The sequence below is a fragment of the Anolis sagrei genome, chromosome 3 (assembly GCF_037176765.1).
Source record: "Anolis sagrei isolate rAnoSag1 chromosome 3, rAnoSag1.mat, whole genome shotgun sequence".
NCBI lineage: Eukaryota > Metazoa > Chordata > Lepidosauria > Squamata > Dactyloidae > Anolis > Anolis sagrei.
The window spans coordinates 271,338,265-271,353,394 of NC_090023.1; the positions used below are offsets into that span (position 1 = coordinate 271,338,265).

At 47.2% G+C, this 15,130-nt stretch overlaps 1 protein-coding gene across 2 annotated transcripts in view; it reads left to right on the forward strand.

Moving 5' to 3' along the window:
• IL1RAP (interleukin 1 receptor accessory protein) overlaps nt 1-15,130 on the forward strand; it is a 199,930-nt gene that overhangs the window by 152,967 nt on the left and 31,833 nt on the right. For both annotated transcript variants that reach the window (XM_067466134.1, XM_067466135.1), the window contains exon 10: nt 1,438-1,581. In XM_067466134.1, coding sequence (XP_067322235.1) covers nt 1,438-1,581 — 144 coding nt within the window. The remainder of the gene's footprint in view (nt 1-1,437; nt 1,582-15,130) is intronic.

Genomic DNA, 15,130 nt, shown 5'->3' on the forward strand with positions numbered 1-15,130 from the left:
CACGGAGTTATTATTCCAGGGAACCGAAGCAGAAGAGAGTGGGACCATACTTTGCCCCATTCTCAACACTAGACTCTCATTGATGCTGCCCAGAATCGCATTGGCCTTTTCAGCTGCTGCATCACACTGTTGGCTCATGTTCAGCTTGGGATCTCCAAAGACTCCTAGATCCCTTTCACAGTGGACTGTATTGAAGCCAATAGGAAAGGAGATTCCACTTGCACATTAGGAAGAACTTCCTAACTGTAAGAGGAGCTGTTCAGCAATGGAACTCTCTGCCTCAGAGTCCATGGAGACTTTTAAACCAAGGCTGGATGGCTATCTGTCAGGGGTGTTTTTAATGTGTTTTTCCTGCATGGCAGTGTGTTGGACTGGATGGCCCATGTGGTCTCTTCCAACTCTTATTATTCTACTAGCCGTCCCCTGCCATGCGTTCTGTGGCCCTTAAAAACACAAGAATTCCAGTCATGAAACAATAGACAGAAGAGATATTTGGAGACACACATCTTGAAGACCAAAGGGGGTTGGACTGGATGGCCTTTGGGGCTCCCTTCCAACTGGTTGGCCAACTGTCAGGTAGACTCTGATGATGTCTTCCTTTACTGCCCAATGAGGTTGGACTGGATGGCCTTTGGGGCTCCCTTCCAACTGGTTGGCCATCTGTCGGGTAGACTCTGATGATGTCTTCCTTTACTGCCCAATAAGGTTGGACTGGATGGCCTTTGGGGCTCCCTTCCAACTGGTTGGCCATCTGTCGGGTAGACTCTGAAGATGTCTTCCTTTACCGCCCAATGAGGTTGGACTGGATGGCCTTTGGGGCTCCCTTCCAACTGGTTGGCCATCTGTCGGGTAGACTCTGATGATGTCTTCCTTTACTGCCCAATGAGGTTGGACTGGATGGCCTTTGGGGCTCCCTTCCAACTGGTTGGCCATCTGTCGGGTAGACTCTGATGATGTCTTCCTTTACCGCCCAATGAGGTTGGACTGGATGGCCTATGGAGCCCCTTTATGTTAGTAAATACATTTGTATGTATATAGAAGATGAAGAGGAGCGATTGGGAAGCACCCTGACCATTGTCTCTATTTTGCAGACTAGAAAACTGCCAATGCGAAACTGTTAAAGGGATCCAATTTAGTTTCCAAGACTAGTGCCATTAAGAGTGGTGTAGCTTTACAACTGGGCTGCTGGACCTACTGATGGGTGCAAACAGTGTGGCTTTGAATGCCCACAGATCCCCATGGAGTAGCAATATGCCAGCATGTAGAAATGCCACTCCTTGTGTCATGCTCTGCCGCTTGATGCAGCAAGTGTTGTCTGTTTTTCCTTCCACAGCAGAGGCGAAAACAGGAGAGCCAAATGTCCCCGACATTCTCACAGAGTTTTCCATGTCTTTTTCCCCCCTCCCTTCTCTTTCTCATGCATTCTCCGGCCATCAGACGGGAAGGAGTATGACATTTACGTCTCCTATGCCAGGAACGCCGAGGAGGAAGAGTTTGTGCTCCTGACTCTGCGCGGGGTCCTGGAGAACGAGTTCGGGTACAAGCTGTGCATCTTTGACAGAGACAGCCTCCCCGGGGGAAGTGAGTATCCCAGGCTGGCACACAAGGAACGGCGCATGCCTTTTGCCATTTCTCTTTCTCTTTCTTTCTCTCTCTTCCTTTCTCATTCCCACTTTCCTCTCGTCAACACAAACACACACACTTTCCCAGCAACAAGAGGAAGGCGGTGTGGAAATTCACAACATGAGGAACTGCATTAAGGGGTTGTGGCATTAAAAAAGTATAGAAACACTGCTAAAGACATTCTATAAAAATAAATAAAATACTGTCTGTGTATTTATAATTGTTGTTGTTGTTGTTCATTCGTTCAGTCGTCTCCGACTCTTCGTGACCTCATGGACCAGCCCACGCCAGAGCTCCCTGTCGGCCGTCACCACCCCCAGCTCCTTCAAGGTCAGTCCAGTCACTTCAAGGATGCCATCCATCCACCTTGCCCTTGGTCGGCCCCTCTTCCTTTTGCCTTCCACTTTCCCCAGCATCATTCCCTTCTCTAGGCTTTGCTGTCTCCTCATGATGTGGCCAAAGGACTTCCACTTTCCCTCTCGTCTCCTTCCCTCCAATGAGCAGTCGGGCTTTATTTCCTGGAGGATGGACTGGTTGGATCTTCTCGCAGTCCAAGGCACTCTCAGAACTTTCCTCCAGCACCACAGCTCAAAAGCATCTCTCTTCCTTCGCTCAGCCTTCCCGAAGGTCCATCTCTCACCTCCGTAGGTGACTACAGGGAAGACCATGGCTTTGACTAGGCAATGGATCTTTGTTGCCAGTCTGATGTCTCTACTCTTCACTATTTTATCGAGACTGGACATTGCTCTCCTCCCAAGAAGGAAGCGTCTCCTGATTTCCTGGCCACAGTCTGCATCTGCAGTCATCTTTGCGCCTAGAAATACAAAGTCTGTCACGGCCTTCACGGTTTCCCCCTCTATTTCCCAGTTGTCAATCATTCTTGTTGCCATAATCTTGGTTTTTTTGATGTTTAGCTGCAACCCGGCTTTTGCGCTTTCTTCTTTCGCCTTGATTAGAAGGCTCCTCAGCTCCTCCTCGCTTTCGGCCATCAGAGTGGTGTCATCTGCATATCTGAGGTTGTTAATGTTTCTTCCAGCCATTTTCACCCCAGCTTTGCATTCATCCAGCCCCGCACATCCTCGTATGATGTGTTCTGCATACAAGTTGAATAAGTTGGGTGAGAGGATGCAGCCTTGCCGTACGCCTTTCCCAATCTTGACCCAGTCTCCTGTTCCGTGGTCAGTTCTGACTGTTGCTCCTTGGTCCTTGGTCAGATTCCTCAGGAGAGAGACAATTAACATATATCAAAAACCACTGGACAAATAGACAACAAATTTGGACAAAATACATATATCAGGCCAGCAACAAGTGACCATCACTCATAGAAACACTGAAAAGCACAGCAGAAGAGACTAAAAAAGCAAAATACATTACAATCCATGCGCTAAACAACATATTTACACATATACACACATATATACATATACACACACACACAATTCCATATCCACAGACTGGGCCACAGCAAAGCGTGGCAGGGGACAGCTAGTGTGTGTGTGTGTGTGTGTGTGTGTGTGTGTGTGTGTGTGTGTATATATATATATATATATTCTGTCACGCACTGGGCCTGTAAATAATTGTCTTTAATTAGGACGTGCAACTTGAGCCTAGCGGGAAGCCAGGGGCCCCCGAAGAGACGTTCTCAGAGGTTTTCCACCACAAATGATCCTTAGATGGCTTGCGAAGTATAACAAAGTCTTTTATTAATGAAAAATCAAACAGAAACTTATCTTGTCTTCAATAAAGTTAAACAAATGCTTCCAGGCTTTTATGCAACTGGTGGCTTCCGAATCTTGTCCACGAGGGACAGGCAATTGTCTTCAATAACTAATTCCTTGCTTTAAGGAAAATCCCCTTTTTTAACTTCTCCCAGGCTGACTGTAATCTAACCCTTACTGATGTGGGCTCTGCTACCGGGTCGAATTGCGTCTAGTGGACCTACCAGTAAGGCTAGTAGATTCTCCAGCTGGAGTTCTTTGCTCTTTAGGGCTGTTTCCCTGGAAATCTTTGGATGATCTTAAGACTGTTCTCCCCTGGAAAGTCTTAAGGGTTGAAACTTGCACACATCCTGTACATTAGCGTTCCTTGCTGAGACTAACTAAAAAATGGCTGGCTTCCCAATTGCCCTGAGCAAGGGGTGGAAAATTTAACGATGATAGACAGGTGACTTGCCCTAGGACTGCAAGCAAACATTTAATACAAAGCAAATAATATCGGAGCTCCTGGTAGAATCATAGAATCAAAGAGTTGGAAGAGACCTCATGGGCCATCCAGTCCAACCCCTTTCTGCCAAGAAGCAGGAATATTGCACTCAAATCACCCCCGACAGATGGCCATCCAGCCTCTGCTTAAAAGCCTCCAAAGAAGGAGCCTCCACCACACTCCCTCCGGGGCAGAGAGTTCCACTGCTGAACGGCTCTCACAGTCAGGAAATTCTTCCTCATGTTCAGATGGAATCTCCTCTCTTGTAGTTTGAAGCCATTGTTCCACGTCCTAGTCTCCAAGGAAGCAGAAAACAAGCTTGCTCCCTCCTCCCTACGACTTCCTCTCACATATTTATACATGGTTATCATATCTCCTCTCATCCTTCTCTTCTTCAGGCTAAACATGCCCAGCTCCTTAAGCTGCTCCTCATAAGGCTTGTTCTCCAGACCTTTTATCATTTTAGTCGCTCTCCTCTGGACACATTCCAGCTTGTCAATATCTCTCTTGAATTGTGGTGCCCAAAATTGGACACAATATTCCAGATGTGGTCTAAGCAAAGCAGAATAGAGCATGGGGAGCATGACTTCCCTGGATCTAGACACTATGCTCCTCTTGATGCAGGCCAAAATCCCATTGGCTTTTTTTGCCACCACATCACATTGTTGGCTCATGTTTAACTTGCTGTTCACGAGGACTCCAAGATGTTTTTCACATGTCCTGCTCTCAAGCCAGGCATCCCCCATTCTATATCTTTGCATTTCATTTTTCCTGCCAAAATGGAGTCTCTTGCATTTGTCACTGTTGAACTTCATTTTGTTAGTTTTGGCCCTTCATCTCTCTAATCTGTCAAGATCGTTTTGAATCCTGCTCCTGTCCTCTGGACTATTGGCTATCCCTCCCAATTTGGTGTCATCTGCAAACTTGATGATCCTGCCTTCTAGCCCTCCATCTAAGTCATTAATAAAGATGTTGAACAGGACCGGGCCCAGGACGGAACCCTGCGGCACTCCGCTCGTCACTTCTTTCCAGGATGAAGAGGAAGCCTTGGTGAGCACCCTCTGGGTTCGTCCATTTAACCAATTACAGATCCACCTCACCGTAGTTTTTCCTAGCCCACATTGGACTAGTTGTACCAGCACTATATATGTGTCTGTGTGTGTGTGTGTGTGTGTGTGTGTGTGTAGTTTACATTACCCTGTGGAAGTACTCATGCATGGACAGTCTCGGACATTTATGGTTGTTATTATTATTCCTCAAGGGGAAAATTGCACTCGCAACAGGCAAAAATGCAATGGGGAAATTTGCAGACGGAGCAAAAGGAAGGTGCTTGACAACTTAGATTACAGAGTATTTACCAGTATTACCCTGCAGAAGCATCCATGCATTGCGTACTCTTCGGGAGCAGTTGCTAAACGTTCCCTGGCAATTTCTGTGCTGTTAAAGATAATCCCAGTTTAAGTGCCACTAAACCTTAAGACTCTGCGGAGTCAATGGGGGGAATTGGCCTCAACAGATGTGCTTGTTTCTCATTTCGTAAAAAGCCCTGCGCGATTCTCCGCTCCTTCTGTTTCTGCTGATCTTGGTGATTTCGCAAATTACGGGAAGACGTTTGGGGAGGGGGCCCTCAAGGGGATGATGGACAGTCTTCAGAATAGCCCTGTAGGGTCGATACTTGATAGCTGTGTTTATATTGTGGATGACAGAAAAGGAAGGAGGACACAGAAGCTTGTTTTTGTTTTGCTATAATATTCCAGAGGTGCATCTACACAGTCACAGAGTTGGAAGAGACCTCATGGACCATCCAGTCCAACCCCATTCTGCCAAGAAGCAGGAATATTGCATTCAAATCACCCTTGACAGATGGCCATCCAGGGACTCACATGCACGTGCACGTGGCAAACATTGTCATTTAGACATGCAACATATATAGACAGACACAGAGGCAATTTAACATTCCAGCTTTTCTGGCATCATGAGGATATCTCAGTCATAAAATCATAGAATCCAAGAGTTGGAAGAGACCTCCTGGGCCATCATCCAGTCCAACCCCATTCTGCCAAGAAGCAGCAAAACTGCATTCAAAGCACCCCTGACAGATGGCCATCCAGCCTCTGTTTCAAAGCTTTCAAATAAGGAGCTTCCATCACACCCGGAGGGCAGAGAGTTCCACTGCTGAACGGCTCTCACAGTCAGGAAGTTCTTCCTCATGTTCAGATGGAATCTCCTTTCTTGTAGTTTGAAGCCATTGTTCCATTGCGTCCTAGTCTCCAAGGAAGCAGAAAACAAGCTTGCTCCCTCCTCCCTGTGGCTTTCTCTCACATATTTATACATGGCTATCATATCTCCTCTCAGCCTTCTCTTCTTCAGGCTAAACATGCCCAGCTCCTTAAGCCGCTCCTCATAGGGCTTGTTCTCCAGACCCTTGATCATTTTAATCGCCCTCCTCTGGACACATTCCAGCTTAGAGTCAATATCTCTCTTGAATTGTGTTGCCCAGAATTGGACACAATATTCCAGGTGTGGTCTAACCAAAGGGGAATAGAGCATGGGGAGCAGGACTTCCCTGGATCTAGTTGCATGAATTCAGTTTCAACACCGCTTTAACTTCCATGGCTCAATGCTATGGAATCCTGGGATTTGTAGTTTGTTGGGTGCCAGCGCTTTCTGGCAAAGAAGGCTAAAGGCTTTGCAATACTGCAACTCCCAGGATTTCACAGCATTGAACCATACCAGTTAAAGCAGTATCAAAGTGCATTCATTGTACAGTGCGGAGGCACCTAAAGAAGGTAGCAGAAGATTCATGTGGCTGCTTTAAGACTAACCGATGGTATTTAAGCATTCGCAAGTGCGGATTACATTGGGTTGCTGTGAGTTTTTTGGGCTGTATGCTCCAGTAGCATTCTCTCCTGACATTTTGCCTGCATCTGTGGCTAATGGCATCTTTGGAGATCCGTTGGAATTGAAGCAAGTGGAGTGTATATATCGCTGTGGAATAATGTCCAGGGTGGGAGAAAGAAAGGACCCTTGTCTGCTTACTTACTTATTTACTTACTTAGGCGATCCCTCGTAGTTCGAGGATGATGGTCCTCCAAGTTTGGTGTCTTGGCGGTGGATCCGTAGGTGACTGTGCAGCCCTATTCTTGATCTGCATCTTCTTCTGCAGCGAGGGCATAGTTTACTATGTTTTGGTGCTTCCTCCCTTCTTTTGCTTGGAATTACTTACTTAGGCGATCCCTCATTGTCCGAGTAGGATAGTCTTCCAGGGTCAGTGTCTGGACAGTGAGTCGGTAGGTGACTGTGCAGCCCGATTCTTAACCCACATGTTCTCCCACAGTGAGGGCATCGGTTTCTAGGTGGAAGGTGGTCCCAGTCGGGGTTGGCTTGACATGCCTTCCTCTTGGCACGTTTCTCTCTTTTGCCCTCCATTCGTGCCTCCTCAAATTCTGCAGCAATGCTGGTCACAGCTGACCTCCAGTTGGAGCGCTCAAGGGCCAGGGCTTCCCAGTTCTCAGTGTCTCTGCCAGAGTTTTTGAGGTTGGCTTTGAACCCATCTTTAGATCTCTTTTCCTGCCCACCAACATTCCGTTTTCCATTCTTGAGTTCGGAGTAGAGCAACTGCTTTGAGAGATGGTGGTCAGGCATCCGGACAACATAGCTGGTCCAGCGGAGTTGATGGCGGAGGACCATTGCTTCAATGCTGGTGGTCTTTGCTTCTTCCAGCATGCCGACGTTTGTCCGCCTGTCTTCCCAAGAGAATTGGAGGATTTTCCGGAGGCAGCACTGATGGAATTGTTCCAGGAGTTGCATGTGACGTCTGTAGACAGTCCACGTTTTGCAGGCATAGAGCAGGGTTGGGAGGACAATACCTTTATAAACAAGCACCTTGATCTTCCTATGGATGTCCCAGTCCTCAAACACTCTCTGTTAATGTATTGTCGAAGGCTTTCATGGCCAGAATCACTGGCTATATTGCCATGGTCTAGAGGCATTTTCTCCTGACATTTTGCCTGCATCTGTGGCAAGCATCCTCAGAGGTAGTGAGGTCATAGATGCAGGTGAAACGTCAGGAGAAAATGCCTCTAGACCATGGCCATATAGCCCAAAAAAACCTACAACAACCCACTCTCCGTGAATGTTGCAATTAGCCAGCTTGATTAGCATTGTAGCTGCAAAGCCTGGCCTTTGTTGCCTGGAGGCACCCTCTGTTTGCGAGGTGTTAACTGGCACTTCATTGTTTGCTGTCTGGGGTTCCCCTGTTTCGGAGTGGTGTTCTTTATTTACTATGTTGACTCTGGTGTTTGTAAATACTGGTAAACAATTTTGTTCATGTTCATGGTTTCCTCCTTTCTGTGGAAATTGTCCATGTGCTTCGTGTGGATTTCAGTGGCTTCTCTGTGTAGCCTGACATGATGGTTGTCAGAGTGGTCCAGCATTCCTGATGGGGAGACAAGATGCACTCTGCTTTACTTTTTGACTTCTGTTTTGACTTCTATGCAAATGCATAGACAATGTAATTTTTTTGCAGATCAGGAAACATGTTATTCTCTGCACAAAAGAATATTATTTTCCGTGCAGAAAAACGGAAGAGCCCCAGTCTTCCCTTCCAAAGAGGTTTTTAGATGTCTAGCTCAGAGTGCTTTCTGTCTCCTCCGGATCCCCGTGTTTTGCTTGAGCCTCGGTGCCGCCCTCCAGCCAGAAAAGGCAGACTTGGTCCCAGAACGCGGGCATCTGTTTGCCCAGCAGGCCTTTCCGGCTCAGATTCCGCTCGGGTTCCTTTTCCAGGGACACAAAGCAACGGCTTGCTTGGCAGAGGCTTTGTGTTCCTCCTTGGGCTCCGGCAGCCGGTCTCCTCATCTGCTGCACCGAATGGCATGTTTCCATTGCCTGGCATCAGCCGCCGAGGTGAGCGCCTTCATCCGGCAGGTTGTCTACGAACACTCACCCCCTCCGTGAGCCTAGCCTTGGGGCCGTTGAATCCTAGGGACCCCCCAAGACCATCCAGTCCAATCCCCCTTTCTACCAGACAAGGTGGAAGGCACAATCTGAACTGTCGCCACAGATGGCCATCCAGCCTCTGCTTAAAGGTCTTCAGCAAAGGAAATGCCATCACTCCCAAGCAGTCTATATTAAATTAGAGTTGGAAGAGACCTCAAAGGCCATTCAGTTCAACTCCATTCTGTCATCAGGAAGACAGAATCTAAGCCCTCCCCAAAGATGGCCATCCAGCCTCTGAATACCTCTAGAGGAAAAGGTTCTCAAAGATAGTGATGATGATGATTATAGAATCTTAGAGTTGTAAGAGACACCCAAGGCCACCCAGTCCAACTACAACCAATCTAAGCCCTCCCCACAGATGGCCATCCAACCTCTGATTGAAAACCACCAGAGAAGAAGGTTCTCAAAGATAGTGAGGATGATGATTATAGAATCCTAGAGTTGTAAGAGACACCCAAGGCCACCCAATCCAACTACAACCTGCAAGGCAGAAACACACTTTCCAAAACCTTCCCAACAGATGGCCGTCCAGCCTCTGATTGAAAACCTCCAGAGAAGAAGGTTCTCAAAGATAGTGATGATGATGATGATGATGATAGAATCCTAGAGTTGTAAGAGACACCCAAGGCCACCCAGTCCAAATACAACCTGTCAGGCAGAAACACACCTTCCAAAACTTTCCCAACAGATGGCCATCCAGCCTCTGCTTAAAGGTCTCCAGCAAAGGAGATGCCATCACTCCCAAGCAGTCTATATTAAATTAGAGTTGGAAGAGACCCCAGAGGCCATTCAGTTCATTCTGCCATCAGGAAGACAGAATCTAAGCCCTCCCCACAGATGGCCATCCAACCTCTGATTGAAAACCTCCAGAGAAGAAGGTTCTCAAAGATAGCAATGATGATGATTATAGAATCCTAGAGTAGTAAGAGACACCCAAAGCCACCCAGTCCAACTACAACCTGCAAGGCAGAAACACGCTTTCCAAAACCTTCCCAACAGATGGCCATTCAGCCTCTGCTTGAAACCACCAGAGAAGAAGGTTCTCAAAGATAGTGAGGATGATGATTATAGAATCCTAGAGTTGGAAGAGACACCCAAAGCCACCCAGTCCAACTACAACCTGCAAGACAGAAACACACCTTCCAAAACCTTCCCAACAGATGGCCATCCAGCCTCTGCTTAAAAGTCTCCAGCAAAGGAGACGTCATCACTCCCGAGCAGTCTATATTAAATTAGAGTTGGAAGAGACCCCAAAGGCCATCCAGTTCAACTCCATTCTGTCATCAGGAAAACAGAATGTAAGCCCTCCCCACAGATGGCCATCCAGCCTCTGACTGAATACCTCCAGAGAAGAAGGTTCTCAAAGATAGTGAGGATGATGATGATGATAGAATCCTAGAGTTGTAAGAGACACGCAAGGCCACCCAGTCCAACTACATCCTGCAAGGCAGAAACACACCTTCCAAAACCTTCCCAACAGATGGCCATCCAGCCTCTGCTTAAAGGTCTCCAGCAAAGGAGATGCCATCACTCCCAAGCAGTCTATATTAAATTAGAGTTGGAAGAGACCCCAAAGGCCATCCAGTTCAACTCCATTCTGTCATCAGGAAAACAGAATGTAAGCCCTCCCCACAGATGGCCATCCAGCCTCTGATTGAAAACCTCCAGAGAAGAAGCTTCTCAAAGATAGTGAGGATGATGATTATAGAATCCTATAGTTGGAAGAGACACCCAAGGCCACCCAGTCCAGCTACAACCTGCAAGGCAGAAACACACCTTCCAAAACCTTCCCAACAGATGGCCATCCAGCCTCTGCTTGAAACCACCAGAGAAGAAGGTTCTCAAAGATAGCAATGATGATGATTATAGAATCCTAGAATTGTAAGAGACACCCAAGGCCACCCAGTCCAACTACAACCTGCAAGGCAGAAACACACCTCCCAAAACCTTCCCAACAGATGGCCATCCAGCCTCTGCTTAAAGGTCTCCAGCAAAGGAGATGCCATCACTCCCAAGCAGTCTATATTAAATTAGAGTTGGAAGAAACCCCAAAGGCCATCCAGTTCAACTCCATTCTGTCACCAGGAAGACAGAATTTAAGCTCTCCCCGCAGATGGCCATCCAGCCTCTGATTGAAAACCTCCAGAGAAGAAGGTTCTCAAAGATAGTAATGATGATGATTATAGAATCCTAGAGTTGTAAGAGACATCCAAGGCCACCCAATCCAACTACAACCTGCAAGGCAGAAACACACCTTCTAAAACCTTCCCAACAGATGGCCATCCAGCCTCTGCTTAAAGTTCTCCAGCAAAGGAGATGCCATCACTCCCAAGCAGTCTATATTAAATTAGAGTTGGAAGAGACCCCAGAGGCCATTCAGTTCATTCTGCCATCAGGAAGACAGAATCTAAGCCCTCCCCACAGATGGCCATCCAGCCTCTGACTGAAAACCACCAGAGAAGAAGATTCTCAAAGATAGTGAGGATGATGATTATAGAATCCTAGAGTTGGAAGAGACCCCAAGGCCACCCAATCCAACTACAACCTGCAAGGCAGAAACACACCTTCCAAAACCTTCCCAACAGATGGCCATCCAGCCTCTGCTTAAAGGTCTCCAGCAAAGGAGATGCCATCACTCCCAAGCAGTCTATATTAAATTAGAGTTGGAAGAAACCCCAAAGACCATCCAGTTCAACTCCATTCTGTCACCAGGAAGACAAATCTAAGCCCTCCCCACAGATGGCCATCCAGCCTCTGATTGAAAACCTCCAGAGAAGAAGGTTCTCAAAAATAGTGAGGATGATGATGATAGAATCCTAGAGTTGGAAGAGACGCCCAAGGCCACCCAATCCAACTACAACATGCAAGGCAGAAACACACCTTCCAAAACCTTCCCAACAGATGGTCATCCAGCCTCTGCTTAAAAACCTCCAGCAAGGAGATGCCAACACCTCCAAACTAGAGTTAAAAAAACCTCCAAAACCATCTGGCTCGAGCTCAGGAGCTGCGGAAAAGATCTTGGAGTCCTTGTGGACAACAAGTTAAACATGAACCAACAATGCATGTGGTGGCAAAAAAAAAAAAAAAAGGCAATGGGATTTTGGCCTGCATCAATAAATAGGAGCCTAGTGTCTAGATCCAGGGAAGTCATGCTCCCCATGCTGTATTCCGCCTTGGTTAGACCACACCTGGAATATTGTGTCCAATTCTGGGCACCACAATTCAAGAGAGAGATTGACAAGCTGGAATGTGTCCAGAGGAGAGTGACTCAAAGGATCAAGGGTCTGGAGAACAAGCCCTATGAGGAGCGGCTTAAAGAGCTGGGCATGTTTAGCGTGCTGAAGAGAAGGTGGAGAGGACAGCTGTGTATAAATATGTGGGGGGAAGTCATAGGGAGGAGGGAGCAAGCTTGTTTTCAGCTGTCCTGGAGACTAGGACACATTAGAGCAATGGCTTCAAACTACAAGAGAGGAGATTCCACCTGAATATGAAGAAGAACTTCCTGACTGTGAGAGCCGTTCAGCAGTGGAACTCTCTGCCCAGGAGTGTGGTAGAAGCTCCTTCTTTGGTAGCTTTTAAACAAAGGCTGGATGGCCATCTGTCAGGGGCGATTTGAATCATAGAATCAGAGTTGGAAGAGACCTCATGGGCCATCCAGTCCAACCCCATTCTGCCAAGAAGCAGGAATATTGCATTCAAATCACCCTTGTCAGATGGCCATCCAGCCTCTGTTTAAAACAGTGGTTCTCAACTTGGGGTCCTCAGACGTTTTTGGCCTTCAACTCCCAGAAATCCTAACAGCTGGTGAACTGGCTGGGATTTCTGGGAGTTGTAGGCCAACAACATCTGGGGACCCCAGGTTGAGAACCACTGGTTTAAAAGCTTCCAAAGATCAAGAGTAGTCAACCCCCTTGTTGCCTCTTCTACCTTCTGGACCATAAAGTTGTCTGCAAAGCAAGCGAGGAATTTGTTGGACTTTGTACTCTTGGCCAAGTTTGTTTTCCAGCAAATATCGGGATAGTTGAAATCTCCCATGACTGCTACATCTCTTCTCTGTGCCTGTTTGGTCAGCTGTTGGCAGAAGACTTCATCAAGTTCTTCCTCCTGGCTTGGAGGTCTGTAATAGACGCCTACAACGACATCTTTTTGAGTCCCAGTTCCCTTGATTCTTATCCAAATGCTTTCAAGCTGGTTTCCCGGATTGCTGTCATGCATCTCTTCTGCAGCATAAGAGTTTTTGACATATAAGGCTACTCCGCCTCCTCTCCCCTTTGTTCGGTTTCTGTGAAAGAGGTTATAGCCCTCGATGTCTACATTCCAGCGATAGGAGTCATTCCACCAGGTTTCAGTGATGCCTATGATATCATACTTGTGGTGGTGTGCTAAAAGTAGGAGTTCATCTTGTTTATTTCCCATGCTCTGTGCATTCGTGTAAAAACATGTGAGCCCCTGAGGTCTTCCGCTGAGTTGTTTATTTGGGATTATTGTGCTTTCGGTACTTGTTCCTTGTTGTGTTTGTGCAGCCCTCCATTTAGGCTTCTGGCAGTTCCCTGACATTGTGGGTAAAGTAGTGTTCGCAAGGCTGTTGTCCCCCTCCCCTGGTGGGCCTAGTTTAAAGTGCGCCTAATGAGGTTTGCGAGTCTGTGAGCAAAAAGGTGTTTTCCTACTTGTGTGAGATGCACCCCATCCCTTGCCAGTAGGCCATCCTCCTGGAAAAGCAGGCCATGGTCGAGGAAGCCAAAGCGTTCCTCCTGACACCATTTTCTAATGAAATTTTCCTGCTTCTTGGCAGAATGGGGTTGGACTGGATGGCCCATGAGGTCTCTTCCAACTCTAGGATTCTATGAATGTTTTTTCTTGTCATTTGAACATATTGGTTCAGATGGAGCAGTGGAAAACAAACTGGCATCTCCCCACTTGTCCCCCTTTTCCATCACCAAATGGGGCAAACCTGTATCGAAACCAGCTCCAAAAATGTGGACTAGGAGTGATATGACACCCCTTTTTTGATCTCCCAAATTGTCTGTGCATCCCAGCATCCCTCTTCCTCCACTTTGACTACTGAGATTTGTAGTTCAGGAGCGTTTCAGGAGCGTAGGATGAGCTGCAGCCTCCTCTCCTTTGCTTAAGCTCGGAGGCCTTTTGCTGGCTGTTTGAGAAGTTTCCAAACATGTCACGGAAAGCGCGAGGTAGGATTTTCGTCAAGGAGCGCAGGCACACAGGGCACAACAGTGAGTCACGCCAACACAAGCAGAGGCTGCCTATTGTGCTTTTGCATGGAGAGGCGGTGCATATGCCAACACATATGGAGCAATGCATATGCAACACACAGCTTGGTGCTGGGAGGCTTGTATGCGCAAGTGAGGACTCCAGCCGTTAGGCACTTGCTTGGAGAATAATAGAATCCTAGAATTGGAGGAGACTCCCAAAGGCCATCCAATCCAACCCCATTCAGGCACCACTCAAGTCCTCCTGGCAGATGACCATCCAGACTGCTTAAAGACTGGATGGCCATCTGCCAGGATGACTGCTCCTCGAGACATTCACCCATTTTTAACTCGCCAAACTACACTTCCCAGGATTGCATAGCATTGAGCAGGAGCACTTTCAAGTAGTTGCAATGTAGAAACAGCCCTATTATTATTATTATTATTATTATTATTATTATTATTATATTCCATCCTTCTCATCCCGCAGGGACTCAGGCCAGATTACAATGCACATATACAGATTACAATGCACATATACATAGTTTGAAGCCATTGCTCCGCATCCTAGTCTCCAAGGTAGCAGAAAACAAGCTTGCTCCCTCCTCCCTGTGGCTTCCTCTGTGTCCTATCAGCCTTCTCTTCTTCAGGCTAAACATGCCCAGCTCCTTAAGCCGCTCCTCATAGGCCTTATTCTCCAGACCCTTGATCATTTTAGTTGCCCTCCTCTGGACACATTCTAGTTTGTCAATATCTCTCTTGAATTGTGGTGCCCAGAATTGGACACAATATTCCAGGTGTGGTCTAACCAAAGCGGAATAGAGCATGGGGAGCATGACTTCCCTAGATCTAGACACTATGCTCCTCTTGATGCCGGCCAAAATCCCATTGGCTTTTTTTGCCGCCACATCACATTGTTGGCTCATGTTTAACTTGTTGTCCACGAGGACTCCAAGATCTTTTTCACCCGTACTGCTCTCGAGCCAGGCATTCTCTCCCATTCTGTATCTTTGCATTTCGTTTTTTCTGCCAAAGTGGAGTCTCTTGCATTTGTTCCCGTTGAACTTCATTTTGTTAGTTTTGGCCCATCATTTCTCTAG